This window comes from Lottia gigantea (genome assembly GCF_000327385.1).
Source record: "Lottia gigantea unplaced genomic scaffold LOTGIsca_270, whole genome shotgun sequence".
Classification (NCBI taxonomy): domain Eukaryota; kingdom Metazoa; phylum Mollusca; class Gastropoda; family Lottiidae; genus Lottia; species Lottia gigantea.
In genome coordinates this window covers 1,285-20,931 of record NW_008708847.1, presented here as the reverse complement: position 1 = coordinate 20,931, position 19,647 = coordinate 1,285, and the positions used below count along the sequence as shown (strand labels likewise).

The window sequence follows — 19,647 nt, the reverse complement described above, 5'->3', positions numbered from 1 at the left end:
AATTGCTGCATTCACAAACGTCTGTGAAACAAGAATGTTGGCCATTGCAGTCAAGGTATAAGATGAAGACGTAATACTTTGACCATTGTAAAGATATTTGTTAATGGATGAGTTGAATCCTTGTTTATTCGAGAGGCCTGTTTCTGTACTTGTCTTTGCATTAGTTTGCTAGTGATATTACCATTCCCATGTAAATATTGCCATTACTTTAAAGCCATTGAAGGATAATTCTTACTTTAAAGCCATTGAAGGATAATTCTTACTTTATAGCCATTGAAGGATAATTCTTACTTTAAAGCCATTGAAGGATAATTCTTACTTTAAAGCCATTGAAGGATAATTCTTACTTTATGGCCATTGAAGGATAATTCTTACTTTAAAGCCATTGAAGGATAATTCTTACTTTATAGCCATTGAAGGATAATTCTTACTTTATAGCCATTGAAGGATAATTCTTACTTTATAGCCATTGAAGGATAATTCTTACTTTATAGCCATTGAAGGATAATTCTTACTTTATAGCCATTGAAGGATAATTCTTACTTTAAAGCCATTACAGGATCAATCTGACTTTTAATGTTATATTAGTGACTATTTAAAGGGATTGTAAAAATGTTTTCTAAATTCTTTGATGACGTCACCAATTGCAAAATATGCTTATATCACATAAGGCCCTATGCATCCTGAAGTTATCAAACACTGAGTTTTAGTGAAATTGCAGGAACAACAGATGTCTTATTGAAAATTGATGCTATCAGTGTCCCCAATACACAAATTTAGAAAACCTCTTTACCATCCCTTTACCATCCCTTTAAGTGGTTTATTCTAAGAGGTAGTAGTCCTTTAAACAAATAATTTATACTAAATAAAAAGAAAACAACATAAAAAGAAAAATAAAGTAGCCTATGGGGACAAAATAGTGTCAATATTTAATATCTAAACATAACAAATCAAGGGGAAAAAATCACATAAAAACCCTGTTATAAAAGAATTTGATTTAACAATGTTTATACAAATTTTCTCACACCAATACACAGACTAAGATGACAGTGAACATGGGCTTATCTAGAAAATGCCTGAGGGGGGAGGCCAAAAAATGAGAGGTGAGGCCCGGGTATGGAGGCTACCAGAGACCCCCGCAGATGCCAATGATTTACAGATGGCCTGCGATCAATTTTTAGCTTTTTTAAGATATGACCTTTCACAGGCCTGTGGGGGGGCATGGCCAAACGGCTGGATGATTTTAGTTAAAAAAGAGGCCACCAGAGACTCCCAGATGCCAACAGACCTGAGAGGAGAGCCATGGCCCAATGTCCCCCCAACCCTTTAAATATGGTACCAGTACTGACAGTGTACATGTAGTCCAACATGAACAAAAATGAAATAATATATTGTAGCAGGTGTTGCAAGTTAGGCGGCACAACATAGCAACACCTAATGGTTTGTCCATTTTGGCATCACTTTCAGATTCTATATGGCTTATATTGTTTGTCCTATATCGAATTTAAACCTGGATTTGTATTTGTAATAGATATAATGGAATAAACGAATCAGGTTTTCACGGATAGGTTCAGTTATTTGAATCTTTTAAAATGTTAAATAAAATCAAGGTCAACTAGATATTTAAGTCTCCTGTTGAAAATTGATGTATTTTTTATTGCTGAACATGTGTGATTAACAGTTACCAGCATGTTAAACTAATAACAAGACAGCAGCTGGTAATACTAGTGATTGACGGCAACATCACATGAAAAATTCTCATTTACTGTCATTTTTAAATCGTAAAGGGGCAGAATGCAAAATGTTCATTATCAAAAACGTTCTATCTATGCAGTGGCAGAACCAAAGGGAGACCCCTCCTCGCAGCCCGAAAACAAAAATCTCATAACTAGGTTTGAAATTCGGGCAATCTCAGATATTTCGCCAACACCGCCACCCCCCACTGGAACATAAGCTTGTTTCTGCCACTGTATCTATTCATCAAGCTTGATCAAACAGAATTTATTTTGAAAGGGTTAATTAAGAACAGAGAATGATAATTGTTAGTTTACCAGTTTGACCTAGTTTTGGTTTTTGGCTTTATAATGGCTGAAAAAAGTTATTAACTTGACCTATGCTTGGATTAAACTTTGGACATTCAGCACGCAAGCATCTAACTCATTGAGCTAGCATGGCTTCCAATTTGACAAGACCGAGTTCAATATGATGATAGTGGTTTATCTCACAAGTACCATAAACAGTAAGGCTAGTCAATAAGAAATAATGTATTATGTAGAGTAGTTATAGTAAATAGTTCTTAATGATAATTAATAAATAATGCTAATTAACAAATGACTATTATTATTAGATTAGACTGTCAAGATAATCATTTTTATTAGTATTCATTATTGGCAATTGGTATGATAACTCAATTAGTAAATAATTACTGATATTAACACTATATCATGTTGTATGTTGTACAGGACAATTTGACATTCAGTGTGTAAAGGATGAAAGGAAATGATCTGGCAGAGCTTAAATGGCGATTAAGTAAAACTTCCTTTAGACGTGCCTGACAAGTAAATCCTCTTACGAACATGTACGACCTGTTACGTACATTCTTGACAAGTAAACTCTGATATACATTCTTGACAAGTAAACTCTACTATACATTCTTGATAAGTAAACTCTACTATACATTCTTGACAAGTAAACTCTACTATACATTCTTGATAAGTAAACTCTACTATACATTCTTGACAAGTAAACTCTACTATACATTCTTGATAAGTAAACTCTACTATACATTGTTGACAAGTGAATTCTGACATACATTCCTCACAAGTAAACTCTACTATACATTCCTCACAAGTAAACTCTACTATACATTCTTGAATGGTCAACTTAGACATCAATTCTGGGCAAGTGAATTCTGTCATACATTCTTTGTCAAAGTCAAGTAAACTGTGACAACATTATTAACAAGTAAACTGTGACAAACATTCTTGACAAGTAAATTCTACTATACATTCTTGATTTAGTAAACTTAGACATACATTCTTGACTAGTAGACTCTGACATACATTCTTGACTAGGACCTTAACCTTATTATGTAACTGTGAGTAGGACCCCTAAAATAAGTTAATTAGAATAAAAGCATCTTGAGAGGACTGACAAAACTAATTATGACTGGCTAGCAAAATGGATGGCATGCCTTCACTAATAATGAATGGAAATTTCTGCAAAATTGACTTTTGTTAATATAGTCATAATATGATTAACAAAGATATCTATTAAAGATGGGTTCCCTTATTTTCATTTATGAAAATGGAATGCTTATACATATATACTTCTATAAATAGAAAGTAGAGGTGTTCTAATTAATTGATTAATTGATTCATAACTAGCTAAATTAGAAGAGAATTACCAGCAGAATATCAACGAGTGACCGATCGAGAAAGGTCAAAAAGTATTTTTTTGTTTATCCAGACTGTACTATATGGACATTTATGATTGTTTAAAACTCTTGATTATATGCAATAAGAACATAACGATATGATTAATAATACATGATAATGCATTAGAAACACCAATTAATCAAATAGGAAAATAAGGAAACCCAATATTTTAGCTTAGTAAGCTAAAGAGAATTGATTTATCAGCTGACATTGAACTTTATAGAGATTGTTTTTATATTCTCTAAGGTATCTTACATTCAGAATTATCTTGTATATATTCTCGAGTGGGCAATAAAGACTATATAATCTCTCTGATATTGTCATCTTCTTATCCTTAAGTTCTCTTCAATTTACCATTTATAATTTTATTGTCTGAGCCCACTGGATAAAAATATAATAATTGCTGCCAACTCTGTCAGTAAAGAGAATTTAAAAACAATGGTATTTCACAATAGTATTTTCCTGAGACCAGAATGTGTATTATTCATGTCAATGAGATAATCAATACTTAATGAATGTTATATTGTATTTCCAGGAATGGTAAAAGCGATCCGTATTGTGTACTGAAAGTAGATAATGAAATTATTTCAAGGTACTTAAACACCATTAATTTAGTTGTTAGTTCTTCTGATTTAATTTATGAGAAAATTGAATTAAGGAATAACTGTTTCTATGTTCTTGTCCTACACAAAAATGAGACTTTCTGAAGGAGAGCCATGTATAGGAAAGGCTTTCTTTCTGCTATACTTCCATGTATTGTTATATGCCCTCATGGAAAGGTGGATGTATATTGCCGTGACTCCTGTCCGTTAGTCATTTCTTGTAGACACAATAGAGGCTAGAGTTTTTAACTGATCTTGTGTGTATGTCAATGAGACCTTGTTCATGTTTGAATTTGATGATAATTTGATGAACTGTTTCTGAGTTATTGCCCTTGTGTGTATGTCAATGAGACCTTGTTCATGTTTGAATTTGATGATAATTTGATGAACTGTTTCTGAATTATTGCCCTTGTGTGTATGTCAATGAGGTCTTGTTCATGTTTGAATTTGATGATAATTTGATGAACTGTTTTGGAGATTTTGCCTTGACTTAAAAATATTTTTAAGATTATTTGAAAATTCATTATTAAGACACTACAGAATTTGTTATCATTTCTGATAGCTTGTAGTGGATGTATGCTACCTTGTGTGGCAAGCTATCTTTTTCTAATATCCAAAATAGAATTTTAGTTTGTGGTATATTTGAAGGGATTATGCAATTTTTGTAAAGATCTTGTATTTCGCAAGACTATTTACATGGCCCAAATCAAGGCTTTTATTTTGAAACACCTGGTATTTGATTTCAAATCAATGGATATCAGGTTTATTAGAGGATGACAAATTAAAGTGTCATTTTGACTAGCTAATCTTGATCATCAATTTCTTTGTTTAACTCAAACTGTACAGTCAGTTTATTTATGTGTACAGAATTAACCATCTTCACTATTTCGGGGTATTACAAACTCCATCCAATACCTTGACATCATAAGGCACATTGTCAATTTTCTGCTTTAACCCTTTCAACCCAGCCTCACAATTAAGCAATATATACCCGAGCGGCCTTTACCAAGTGATGTCAAAGAACATTAAGGTCATAAGCTTAAGTTATATTACTTGGAGCTCAGGGTATATAACGTTTTATTTCATTTACGCTCAGTGCAGTTCAAGGTTGAATCAAAACCTATGTTCAAAATACGGACAAAAACTAGTAGTGGCAAACCCGGCCATTATTATTTTTATGATATTTTTTTGAGGATTCTGATTGGCACTATTAAAGGAACATCATACTTTAGTCTCAGAAACTGGAATTTTTTAGCTTAGCTTATCCGTAATAGTGTTCACAGCTCACCGTCGAAATTTGAGCCTTCAAATCCATGTGTGTAAAGAATAATCCTTGATTGAATGTTAAAATGACGACTCGTCAGTTTTAGATACTCTGTGATATATAGAAAAGACATAGAAAAAGTGAGTAAAATTCCTAGTTTGAGATATTTTTAAAGGAATTATGTGATTTTTGTACATTCATAGTACTTCTGAAGATTATTTACATATATTCAAGACCCAAATCAACCCCTGAAAATGGCTAACCTGTCCTTTTAACTAGAGTATACAATCCAATAATCCCAACCTTCTGTAATACTAGTGCTTAATGAAGTCAAGGTATTAGACAAGGTTTGTAATACCTTGACATAGTGAAGATGAGAATTAACGTGTTCTATTGATATATCATAATAACAGTCAGATTTTAATTAAACTAGGTATATATAAGAAGTGAAGTAGAAACTGTGACAGCTGATTCAATCCCTTGATAATTTCATACATTTTTCTTCTACATATTGTTTGATTATTAATAAATCTTCAACAGATGATTCTTTTATTTTCACTCTATATTCAATATTACGAATTCTGGCCACCATTTTCTAAAGGTCTTCCGTTTCCAACTTAAACCGTCTTCTTGGTTGCATGTGTGATATTTCTAAAAGTAATGATATAGATAGATTTGATAAAAGCAAATTTCAAATTTGAAGTGACAGGTTCGCCATTTTCAAGGGTTGATTTGGGTCTTGAATATCGCATTATTCCTTCAAAAATAACTCAAGCTGTAGGAATTTCACTTTCCATTTCTATTTCTGTCTTTTCTATAGTCTCAAGATATTTCGAGTCATCATTTTGACCTCCAAACACAGATAATTCTAGACACACATGGATTAAAAAGCTCAAATTTCGACGGTGAGCTGTGAACACTATAACTGATTGGCTTAGCTAGAAAATTCTCGTTACTGGGACTATAATAAAAAAGGTCAAACAAATGGCGAACATGTTAGCAACACCCTATTATTTTATTATTCTTCATCAAGAGGAGTAGATAAAAGCTTAAACTAACAAAATTAATGAAAAAAAACTCAAAAGAAGCTCAGCATGCAAGTCTGCTTCTCCTTCACCACATTTTAGATTCTGTAGTCTTGGTTATCAAGACATTCAAAATCTGGCTCGATTTCAAAATAACGTTTGCTCTGAGTTTATCTTCACATTTTAAAAACTTCAAACATCTTTGTGATAAACAACATTTTATTATTAATTTGTAGCAAAATCTGTCAGTTGCTACCTTGTTAGCTATATGGATTGCACCTTTAATGTAAAATTCCATACTTAAAGGGACAGGTGCACCATTGTTTTTGACCAATTGTACTTTAGTCTCAGAAACTGGAGCTAATCAGTAATAGTGTTCACAGGTCACCTTTGAAATTTGAGCCTTAAATCCATGTGTGTCCAGAAATATCTGCATTTGAATGAGAAAATGACGTCTCGTCAATTTAAGATACTCTGTGATATATAGAAAAGACATATATAGAAATGGTCAATAAAATTCATAGTTTGAAGTATGAATTTTTGAAGGAATTATGCAATTTTCGAATACATTTTTAGTAGGCTTACTTCTGAAGAATATTTACATATATTCAAGACTAAAATAAACTCCCTAAAATACCGCTACTGCTCCTTTAAAATAGATTTTTTTGAGAAGTGTGTTGACAGGCTGACTTTCAACATCAGTTTAAAATCTATTTGAACAAAGTTTCCTGTACAGACTTCCTATTATTATGTTATTTTCGATTTTATGATTTCATATGCCATAGTTAATGATATTCAATTTTTATTGCAAAATACTTAAAAGGTTTTGAATGTGTCCTAGTTTCAGCCATAGAGTAGCTAGCTAGTTCAATGTATTATATTCAATCATAAGTAAAAAATCAACCTGAAATTAAAGTCATTCTAATATTTATTTTTTTTATGTCAAATATGAATTTTTTTCCAAAACAAGAACTAATGAATAATCTGATCTGAATAGATTTTCTTGTCATTTGTAAAGGTCTAACTGTATCAAGTTAAAAAGCATTAAAGAGACAGTTTTGCAATTTTGTGGAGGTTGATTTTAGTCTTGTATATATGTATATAGTTTTCAGAAGTTTTAAAAAAAAAAGAAAATCACATAATACACAAATACCTCAAAATAGGAATTTCTATATGTCTTTTCTATATATGGCTCAAGAAAAGAAGAGTTGTCATTTTAACTTTCAAACGCAGATGATTCTGGACGCAAATGGATTTGAAGACTGAAATTTTGACAGTGAGCTGTGAACACTTTTAGATTAACTTTAGCTAAAAAATTCACTTTTCTGAGAATAAGGTACGATTGATCAAACAGAACTGTCCCTTTAATTAAAGGAAACCTTATTTAAATTGAACTCCTTGAAAACAACAATTACTCTGACATGCTCAACCTCATAAAACACCTAATGACACTCTGCAACTGTGGGGAGCCGCGGTGGCTCAGTGAGTTAGATGCTTGCTCGCTAACCTGAAGGTCCAGGGTTCAATCCCGGCATAGGTCGAGATAATACCTTCGGATTTTTCAACCCGGTTTCCCCCTGTCAGTGATGCAGGTACGAGGGGCTGACATGAAAAAAGCATCTGGTCGTTCGGATGGGAAATAAACCGAGGCCTCGTGTGCTACAGGCTGTGCACGTTAAAGATCCCTTGACAGTTGGAAATCGGAAAAGAGCAGGCTAATGCCGCTGTCCTGGCAAAATTTCCCTCATTGCACCCTGCATGGCGTTGTCCGTCGTCATTAGCCCACATGGTGCAGAAGAGTAGGACGTAAAACTCCATTCATTTCATTTCATTTCTGCAACTGTGGGTGTCAACTTGGAGAGTCCACATAGCTGATAAAATTATTATTATTATATTATATCCTTCTCAATTCTGTGTAAATACTGTTTTGTAGGACTGCCACTGTATATAAGAATTTAGAACCATTATGGGCTGAAGAATATACATTACATATGCCATATGATTTTACAGATTTATCAGTTTCTGTGTATGATGAAGATAGAGTCAGGTATATTTAATCATTTACTCCATATTGTCCTCTTAATATTTGCTTAACAGCTTATAAAGCTCACTGTCCATACCACTTATCAGAATTAAAAACTGATGCCTGCTTCCCCTAGGGGTAGAATGGAAGACAGACCTATTGCAGTCTATTGTAAGTATGTATCAGTTTTCTTTTCTTATCTATTTCAGTGGAGATGATATTATTGGTACTGTTTCAATAACTAAAGATATCATAAAGAAACTTAGTGATCCGAGAGGTAAACTATACTAAAATATTTCTCTAAATAGTTTGCCTGAGTATTTATCATGGCTCAATATTTTCGATATATAAGCTTATATGTTGTTCAGTAAAACTGTTTAAGACTGATTTAAATTTTATAGATATTGATTTAAATTTTGATGCGGATACCCAAGATTCCTATTATAGTTTTGATAATTAGTAGTCATATTATAATATAGGTTTAGAGAACTGGTTTCCACTACAAAAAGCTGATAAAGATTGGGAAATACAGGGTGAAATATTATTAGAATATGGTATAAAGCCTTCTGATTCTTCTCCTCAAAATTACATCTTTTATATTACCATTGAAGAGGGCAGGTAAGAAAGATACCAATCTATAAGAGGGGGGGGGGGGGGGGGGGGGTCTTTGGTTTTTATTTGGTAACCAACTTTACTCTCCAGTGTCAAGTTTTCTTCAGTTTTTTTTAATCTGGCCCCTCTGACCTGCAAAATTGACAAGGGAAAACCTGGTTGAACAAAATTGATGGCATCATCTTTAATGACCTATGCAGGGATTGGACTCTGGATCTTAAGCAAAATCTAACTTACTGAGCAACTTTGGGTCTTACCATTGAAGAGAGAAGGTATAATGTAGTGTGACAAAATTACTAATTTAGTGTTAGATGGTGATGAGAACATAGCCTCAAGAAAGCACTGGCCTAGGTCACAAAGTAAAGATTTATGATAAAACAAGGTGCAAGTTAATTTAGTGTTAAGGTGAATTTTATGAACACAGTGGCCAAGATCAGAAGGCAATAGTTACAATGTATTTGATAATCAGAGCAAGGTTATTGATACAGTTTCAAAATTAACTGTGATATTTTACATTAATGTCACAAAGAACCCATTTATACTAAAATTTGTGCTAAATCATTATTAAAAAAAGCAGATTGAATATATTTTTGTTTTGTCATTTTAGAGATTTGGCACCAAAAGACAAAGATGGTTATTCAGATCCATATGTCACTGTTCAATGTTTAGATGAAACTAGAACTACAGCTGTAAGTACTAAGCCAATCAGTAATAGTGTTCACAGCTCACTGTCCAAATTTAAGCCTTAAAATCCATGTGTGTCTAGAATTATCTGTGTTTGAATGTTAAAATGACGACTTGTCGTCTTAAGATACTCTGTGATATACATATACGTATATTCAAGATCATGAAAAATCATCCCCGGGAAATGCAACATCTGTCCCTTTAACAGTTCCCCCACCCCCCCCACTCCACAGCATAAACTAAAACTAATATTTACAAAAACAAAAGTGATTCAAAAGAGTTATTTATTTAAGTTTCTCTCTGAGTATTTGATATATTGTGCAGCCTCCATCTGCTTGTATTAGAGTAACGTAAAACTCCATTCATTTCATTTCATTTCATTTGTATTAGAGTACAATCTGCATTCTTACAACTGAGCCTAATTTTAACCAAAAGTCATATTTAAATCTTTATATATGGTGTATTTAGCGTCAGAAGAAAACAAGATTTCCAGAATGGCATGAGAGGTTTGAATTTGCTTTACCTGGTGTTTATGAATATCATGAAGTAGTATTAACAGTTTATGATAAAGATAGACTTCGTAGTGATGATTTTATGGGTCAGGTTAGTATAGAACTTATTCACGCGTCGGCCATATTGGATCCAGAATGATAACAAGGGAACGCGTATCACTGCAGTAAAATTGTCACCTTGAAGACCCCTTCTCCAATCTCACTAACTCAAAAGTAATAATATTTTACATCATTAATTTTGGATATAATTAAACTATTTAATGATACTCTTAGATGAATTTTACCTTCACACATTTCTGAGAAAGGCTAGTCTTCAACCCCTGTTGATCAGGTGTTTAGTGATGTCATATAGGTTAATTATTCATATGACGTAGCCATCCTATCAATGGATGATGTAATTTGCATTACCAACCTCGCTTTCAGTGTCTCAAAAACGAGGCATGAACAAGGTCTAAAGCTACAGAAATAAGATTGGGGCACTCACGGTGCCAAATTTGATTGTGAATTGTTCGAATGAACAACACAAAGTCATTGTAAGACTATCTAAATTCACATGAAAATAACTGGTAAAAGTCATTTACATATTGAGTGCCAAGACAGTAGATAAATTATGAATGAATTGATTCAATGTCTATTTTCCTAATAATTATAATAGCAATAAAGCCAAATTGTTTAGCCTTCTACCCTATTGATGAAGGTTTGGTCAACTAATTTGATGAAAATACTATTGGGTCCTTTGATTGCTGAAGGTGTTATACACCATTTTTAAAATCACTGATATTTTTATCTTAGGTTCATTTACCATTAAGCAAAGTTCCTTATAATACAGTTAAAAAATGGCATTCAGTTTCGCATAAACCTGAGAGAACAGACGTCAAAAATCCTATTGTACAGGAAAGAAGGGGCAGGTACGTAGTTTATATACACCAATGAATATGTAGTTACAATTAAATGGTGGTCATGGGCTATAATCTTTGTCAGCATGTGAAAGTCTGCTGACCTTAGAGAAGTTATCTTTCTTCATTTCTCACCTGGCTGTGAATGGGTTCGAATAATCTGGCAAAGATCAATGTCAAGTGATTTGCCCAGGGTCAGCTGGTAGAAAGGATCCTTGTGAACTTAAATTGCTATCCTTGTAAAAATTGGTTGTTCATTCTTTATTGTTGTATCCATCACCATTTATATTGTTAAAATGTAATTTTTGTAGTAAAGTTGACCGAGGTAAAATAAGATTAAAGATATTTCTATTAGAAGAAATAGTTCTACCATTACCAGCATATCAACCTATTATAGATGTTTTAACAGATGCTGCCAAACCTCATAAGGTATAGTTTGTCAGCCATTTTCTTTTGATAATTTGAAATAAGTGGTATTAGAATCCTTTTGAATCGCCTTCGCACATTAACATTTTTTTTTTTGAATTCTTACTCCTGTTTAGTGAATGCTATTCCTGTGCCCATAAGCTTCAAGACTCATTTTTAGAAAGAGTCCTGCTTTTTTGATTTTCTCTGAGACTTATATTAGCGCGCAGTTTTCTGTGTATGTTTTTTGACAGCCTAATCCCTCTTTTCAGCATAAGAAATTTGGATCGATATTTTGGGGAGTACTGAATGAAGTTAGACAGTTAGATTTAAATGAGACAGCTGGAGCATTGGTACGATTATATCTAAGTCAAGATACAGCTATATCATTTCTAGATTGTATAACTAAACTAGATATAGATGATACAGGTAAGATAAACTAGATACAGTTATAGCATTTTCTAGATTGTATAACTAGACTAGATATAGATGATACAGGTAAGATAATCTAGATACAGCTATATCATTTTCTAGATTGTATAACTAAACTAGATATAGATGATACAGATAAGATAAACTAGATACAGTTATATCATTTTCTAGATTGTATAACTAAACTAGATATAGATGATACAGGTAAGATAATCTAGATACAGTTATAGCATTTTCTAGATTGTATAACTAAACTAGATATAGATGATACAGGTAAGATAATGTAGATACAGCTATATCATTTCTAGATTGTATAACTAAACTAGATATAGATGATACAGGTAAGATAAACTAGATACAGTTATAGCATTTTCTAGATTGTATAACTAAACTAGATATAGATGATACAGATAAGATAAACTAGATACAGTTATATCATTTTCTAGATTGTATAACTAAACTAGATATAGATGATACAGGTAAGATAAACTAGATACAGTTATATCATTTCTAGATTGTATAACTAAACTAGATATAGATGATACGGGTAAGATAAACTAGTTACGGCTATATCATTTCTAGATTGTATAACTAAACTTGATATAGATGATAAATATGTTTTTATTGCAGATGATCCTCATACGTTGTTCCGTGGTAATACGCTTGGTACTAAGGCTATGGACCAGTTCATGAAGGTAAGTATCTACATACATATAGAAACTTAGAGTTTTGATACATAGATAGATGTGAAAGAAATAAACATGGAGCTCTTGCGGCTACTCTGATGGAACTGGTACCACAGTAGAGACACTTGCTTGCATTTTCAAAGCTCAGTTGAAACATAAGTCCAGAATGTTTCATCAGATTTTCCAACTTGTTTTGCCTATGCCGTTGATGCAGGTTTGATAAACAGGCATGGAAAGGATAGAAAGCAATTACCCTTTCTGAAAATTCAACAAGGGTTGTCATGGTAACTCACTTATTGTTGATTTTGCTGTTGATTATATTGACCAATCATATTTCTAGAATTTAACTAGATACAAGAATCCTCATCATTTGTTATGCATCATTATTTTTGTATGTTTTCTTTATAGATAGTTGGTATGCCATATTTATATGAAACACTATATAGTACAATAGATAGAATATTTAACGAAAGAAAAACGGTAGAATTAGATCCACATAGAGTCAATAGTGTTAGGAGGTAAGATTGGATATTTTAATTTATTATTTTAGTTTATTCAGAGACTCTTTTTATTGAGAAATTGAAGGGTTTGTAAAGAGGTTTCTAAACTTATATGTTGCTTGCATCAATTTTCACTATTCCATTTCCATTAAAACAAAGCGTTTTATGATGTCACTATGATGAGAGTCCCCTAGAAGGAAAGAAACAACTATATTTTACAAGGATAACAACTTAAGATCACAAACCTGGCCATGTATTCTCGAAACGATCTTAGCGCTAGGATGTCCCAGGTTTTTATCTTCTAACATTGATTCTAGGACATCCTAGCGCTAAGATCGTTTCGAGAATATGTAGCCTGATCCTTACCGAAATATCCATACCCATTTACAAGCTGCGTCGACTGAAATGATAAGTCACACGCCAATCGAGATCGGAACCCTCAGCCACCATTTGCTTGACGTAAACAAGCAAAACAACAATCCAACAGGCTGTGTTATAGAACCTCACAAAGTAGCGTTTGTGATAGTGACGACTTAAATGCTTGGTTTTAGTGGAACCACAGGCACAATTCTCATGACATGACATAGCCTTACCACTAAAATTCTCTGAATGTCTGCAGCCTTTAATCATTTCTGCTATAGAAGCTAAAGTTTTCTGTTTATGTTCTGTTTTGCAGACGTCATAGTTTACATAAAGAATCTGAAAATGATATTCTACAGAATAGTCAAGATCTTTTACAACATTACATGGCAGACGTCATGGAAGCCATCTTTAATTCTGTTGAACAATGTCCACTTAAAATGAGACTAGTATTTAGAAATTTAACACATCGAGTCAAAGAAAAATGGCCGGAAACTGAACATCAGGTAAGAAGAAAGAGTAAAACTTTATTGCTTAATTTTACAGAACAGTACATACAACTGCTCTGATGATCCAACAGGTTTTGATTTTTTTTTTGTAGAATTTCTGCTCCCATATAGGATCACTTACTAGTAGGAAACATGAAAACTTTCATATCCAGCTGAAGGAGTTTCAAAATCATTGAATCCAATTTGCCAAGATGATCATTGCAGGACTTTGTCATCATTTTACCACTGAACAAGACAGTAGAAGGATTTAGCTGAAACTACCACTTTATGGAACCAGTGTGGAAGTAGGCATCTTGCTTCTGCATCTGTTATACCACCAAGGATGAATGAGTCATCTGGACATTGAAATAGCAACTAGATATGCCTTGTCCTAAATAGAACATGAGTATTATTTTTGAGATAAATTTGAATGAATTTATTTTAGGACTGTCCTTATCAAGCTGTAGTTGGTTTTTTATTTTTGAGATTTTTTGCCCCAGCAATATTAGCTCCTAAATTATTTGGTTTACAAGATCATCATCCAAATGTTAAAATATCACGAACTCTTACATTATTGGCTAAGGTAGGTTATGTACTCATTTTTTCATTACTACTTGTATATCCTCATGTGGGAGCCTTGGCTCAGTGAATTACATGCTTGCTTGCTAACCTGAAAGTCCAGGATTCAATTCCGGCATGGTTGAGATAATACCTTCCAATTTTTCAACTTGGTTTTCCCCTGTCAGTGATGCAGGTAAGAGGCCATGTGTGCTACAGGCTGTGCACATTAAGGATACCCACTGTTGGAATTCGAAAAAGAGCAGGCTCATGCTGCTGACAGCGCAAAAAGTGCAGAATAAAGCTTCATTCACCTCAGCCATATATACTTTTCCTGCTACTTCCTCTTATTGTTTATTTGTACTTGTTTCTAGTTAACCCAGCTAATTGGTAATTTAACCTCATTTCAAGTTAAAGAAGAGTGGTTTCAACCATTAATACCTATATTAAAAACTTATGTTGTTAAAATAAAAGATTTTATAAATAAATTAGTAGAAGTAGCAGCACCAGATGGTAAGAAATTACTTTTCTTAGGCATGACACTTACTTCCTTATGAGCCCAGATTGTTTTTTGGTAAATTAGGTTTTGGATCAGAGAGGAAGAAAAATAAAAGAAGATTCATGAGGATCCTTTCTATCAAGTGATCCTTGGCCAAACCTCTTGACATTGATCTTTCCTGTACCCATTTTACAGCTGAGGACTTGAGTAATGAGAAATAAGTCATCAGACTTTGATATGCTGACCTGACCCAGATAATGACCCACGACCACCATTTGTTTTCCTTCACTAAGCAAACGACTCTGTTAAATGTTTTAACCAACTGCACTTAAGCCATCCTTAAATCAACGCTAGAGGCTAATTTGAAACTTAAAACTACTGTGAAATATAAAAAACCTAACTAGTGCTCTCTGACATTTTCTTTTGTATTTCATACTTAACATAGACTTTTTATTTATACAATCTAATGTCAAATTATAGAAAACAATCACATTAAAATTTTGTAAATAATTTCACTTTCTCTGGGAAAAATCTGCTTAATTTTTAATTACCTCCTACTTCTGCAATGGCTTTATACTTGTATTTTATCATGAAAGTTATAGAGAGTATATATCAAAAGGGAAGCCACAAATCTAAGGAGAAGTCACAAATCTAAGAGGAAGTCACAAATCTAAAGGGAAGTCACAAATCTTAAGAGAAGTCTTTAATCAAAAGTGAAGTCCCAAATCTAAGGGGAAGTCACAAATCTAAATGGAAGTATTTAATCAAAAGGGAAGTCACAAATCTAAGGGGAAGTCTTCAATCAAAAGGGAATTCCCAAATCTAAGGGAAGTCTCAAATCAAAAGGGAAGTCACAAATCAAAGGGGAAGTAACAAATCTAAATGGAAGTCTTTAATCAAAAGGGAAGTCACAAATCTGAGGTGAAGTCACAAATCAAAAGGGAACTTAAAATAAGGAGAGTCAATATAGCATGTGATACAGAATGTTACAACCATGTATGCAATGAAAAATGATCACTCTCTTTCTCAGTTTAACTCTGTCAATTATTTAATAGATTTTAACCATCTCTGCTCAGACAGTCCATTTTAATTTTAGGTAGTTCAAATAGTATTCCTATGACAAAATAAGATAAGCCTGTATAGTTTCTACTATTTATTCTACCTGAAAATAAAGTAGATTCTTCTGCACTGAATATGCAAGATATGCTGAAAAAGTTTTGTCTCCTATTTCAGCCTACACAACAGGATTAAAAAGTTCATTAACTATATCTGAAGAAGAAGGCAGTGTAATATTACGTCATGGAGTTTTATATAAATGTCGCTATCATCCCAAACGTTTACTCCGTCCATTTGTATTTAAAAAACGACATTTCTGGTTGACAAGAAAATGTCTTCATTATTCTAAAACAGCAGCTGTTGATGTAAGTTGATATTTATTGCTGTCATTCTACTTCTAATTTCCCTCATTGAACACTGCATGGCACATCTTTATAAGCTTAATGTGGTACAGAAATGAAAGATATTATATTGCATATTACTTCCTTATGGTTGGTCTATTTTTAAAAATGTTGCTCCAAAGGTATACACTTAATTTCAAAAGTTCAGTGAAGGAAGGTATTTAATAAGTGTCAGTTAACTTCTGAGGCTAACTTAGCAAAGAATTGGGTGCTAAGTGATCTAAATATTTAGTCACTGGCCTTAAGGTCTATCTGGTGTTTCCTTTTGGCTGGAGAGGCACTGCACATTAAAATTGGTATGATCTTATGAATTATTCATGACGGCGCTTGTTGCCCCTATCATTTTGGCAAATTTCTCTTCGCAACAAGTTATTGGATTTTAATTAGCTAATTTATTACTAATTACCATTAATTACTTTTTATTTCAGGGTAATTCCAAGTTTTTAGATGTACAGACTATCTGTGCTGTCGAGAAAATAGATTATGGTGCTCTAGGTAAAAGTAATGTTGGTCAGATTATTGTTAAAAGTAAGGATGGTGAACAAGATATACTTTACTTTCAAGCTAAGGTAGGGTCGTCTATAAAAGCATTTATCAAACAATTTGAACTTTGTTTATAGAACCTTTTGGCGAGGTTATACCAATTGTTGTTTATATCATTCTTGATGATGGTCAATATGTTTTTTAATGCTAACATCAGTAGAGTTATCAATCATTAGCCAGTGCTTTTGGCCAGTGTATTATTGAGCCTTTAGGAGAGGTTATTCCAATGATTTATATTTATACAGGTTGGGAATTGCAAATTGGATATCATTCTATGTAAAAAATGTCAATATTATAATAAATGTCAAGTATTATATTTATTTCTGTAGGATGTCAATGAAGTGACTAATTGGATATCATCATTATGTAAAACATGTCAATATAATAAATGTCAAGTATTATATTTATTTCTGTAGGATGTCAATGAAGTGACTAATTGGATATCATCATTATGTAAAACATGTCAATATTATAATAAATGTCAAGTATTATATTTATTTCTATAGGATGTCAATGAAGTGACTAATTGGATATCACCATTATGTAAAACATGTCAATATAATAAATGTCAAGTATTATATTTATTTCTGTAGGATGTCAATGAAGTGACTAATTGGATATCATCATTACGTAAAACATGTCAATATAATAAATGTCAAGTATTATATTTATTTCTGTAGGATGTCAATGAAGTGACTAATTGGATATCATCATTATGTAAAACATGTCAATATAATAAATGTCAAGTATTATATTTATTTCTGTAGGATGTCAATGAAGGGACTGATTGGATATCATCATTACGTAAAGCATGTCAATATAATAAATGTCAAGTATTATATTTATTTCTGTAGGATGTCAATGAAGTGACTAATTGGATATCATCATTACGTAAAACATGTCAATATAATAAATGTCGAGTATCATCATATCATCCTGGTGTTTATAAACATGATAAATGGACATGTTGTCATAAACAGCAAACAACAGGTGTGTAAAATTTAGTATTTCAGTATTGTTTAGTTCAACTGGTGTTGTATTTAGGGAAAGGGCCTGTGAAAGCTCTAATTTTAAGTGAAAATTAAACCCTTTAAATGCCTAAAATTCATCTCAGGCCATCTGAAATGCGTTGGGTCTCTGGCCCCCGTATCTAAGGGGCTCTGGTTTCTTTTCGGCCTCGCTCCGGAGAGACACCTCTCATTATTATCAAGAATTCCTAAGAAATTCAGCAAAAACTAGCACATTTGCTTAGAAAATGTCCTAAACATCAAACTTGCAGTCAGTAAATATGAAGCTCCGATCAGACATGACTGGCAATTACAGATAAATCAACAGCCCTGCTAAAAATATATTATCTATGGATTTTTTTTTCAGCTCCAGGTTGTAATCAGACATATCATGGAGTAATTATTGGTGATTGGCAGGATCCCTTAGATACAGCACGTGAAGCTCAAATTATAACCTCTCAATTTTATCATGGTTTATATAAACTACAGTAAGTTTATTACATTTTTACCTTTGTGGACTCTCTGAAGGGATACTGAGTAAAGTGGAATGAACAATTTTTTCTATGTTTTTTATCTCAGTGAAAAAGAACATATTTATCTGTGTGTTTTTATTTTAGTTTTAAATAATGTTTAATTTATCTCAGTGAAAAAGAACATATTTATCTGTGTGTTTTTATTTTATTTTTTAATAATGTTTAATTTATTTCAGTGGAAAAGAACATATTTATCTGTGTGTTTTTATTTTATTTTTAAATAATGTTTAATTTATTTCAGTGAAAAAGAACATATTTATTTGTGTGTTATTTTTTATTTCATAGTAAAGAATATATTTATCTGAGTGTTTTTATTTCATTAAAAGGGTATGTTTATATTTCATTGAAAAAGAACATATTTATCGTTGTGTTTTTATTTTAGTTTTAATAATGTTTGATTTATCTCAGTGAAAAAGAACATATTTATCTGTGTGTCTTTATTTTATTTTTTAATAATGTTTAATTTATCTCAGTGAAAAAGAACATATTTATCTGTGTGTTTTTATTTTATTTTTAAATAATGTTTAATTTATCTCAGTGAAAAAGAACATATTTATCTGTGTGTTTTTATTTTATTTTTAAATAATGTTTAATTTATCTCAGTGAAAAAGAACATATTTATCTGTGTGTTTTTATTTTATTTTTAAATAATGTTTAATTTATCTCAGTGAAAAAGAACATATTTATTTGTGTGTTATTTTTTATTTCATAGTAAAGAATATATTTATCTGAGTGTTTTTATTTCATTAAAAGGGTATGTTTATATTTCATTGAAAAAGAACATATTTATCATTGTGTTTTTATTTTATTTTTTAATAATGTTTAATTTATCTCAGTGAAAAAGAACATATTTATCTGTGTGTTTTTATTTAATTTTTTAATAATGTTTAATTTATCTCAGTGAAAAAGAACATATTTATCTGTGTGTTTTTATTTTATTTTTAAATAATGTTTAATTTATCTCAGTGAAAAAGAACATATTTATCTGTGTGTTTTTATTTTATTTTTAAATGATGTTTAATTTATCTCAGTGAAAAAGAACATATTTATTTGAGTGTTATTTTTTATATTTAAATAATGTTTAATTTATTTCAGTGAAAAAGAACATATTTATCTGTGTGTTT

General features: G+C 31.9%; 2 protein-coding genes across 2 annotated transcripts; one reads left to right on the top strand and one right to left on the bottom strand.

Annotated features, from left to right (window-relative positions):
* Positions 1 to 2,568: 2,568 nt before the first annotated feature.
* Positions 2,569 to 2,814, bottom strand: LOTGIDRAFT_144892 (hypothetical protein; the record flags this gene model as incomplete). Its single annotated transcript, XM_009056357.1, has 1 exon — positions 2,569 to 2,814. One exon carries the CDS (start codon positions 2,812 to 2,814, stop codon positions 2,569 to 2,571), a length of 246 nt encoding a protein of 81 aa, XP_009054605.1.
* Positions 2,815 to 3,952: 1,138 nt separating this feature from the next.
* On the top strand, positions 3,953 to 18,482 carry LOTGIDRAFT_144872 (hypothetical protein; the record flags this gene model as incomplete). The annotated part of the gene is made up of 18 exons (XM_009056356.1): positions 3,953 to 4,029; positions 8,262 to 8,375; positions 8,561 to 8,628; positions 8,831 to 8,969; positions 9,571 to 9,652; positions 10,116 to 10,250; positions 11,255 to 11,345; positions 11,372 to 11,484; positions 11,739 to 11,889; positions 12,523 to 12,587; positions 12,987 to 13,096; positions 13,755 to 13,944; positions 14,372 to 14,509; positions 14,859 to 14,997; positions 16,259 to 16,404; positions 16,869 to 17,009; positions 17,838 to 17,973; positions 18,358 to 18,482. 18 exons carry the CDS (start codon positions 3,953 to 3,955, stop codon positions 18,480 to 18,482), a joined length of 2,160 nt encoding a protein of 719 aa, XP_009054604.1.
* Positions 18,483 to 19,647: the final 1,165 nt, after the last annotated feature.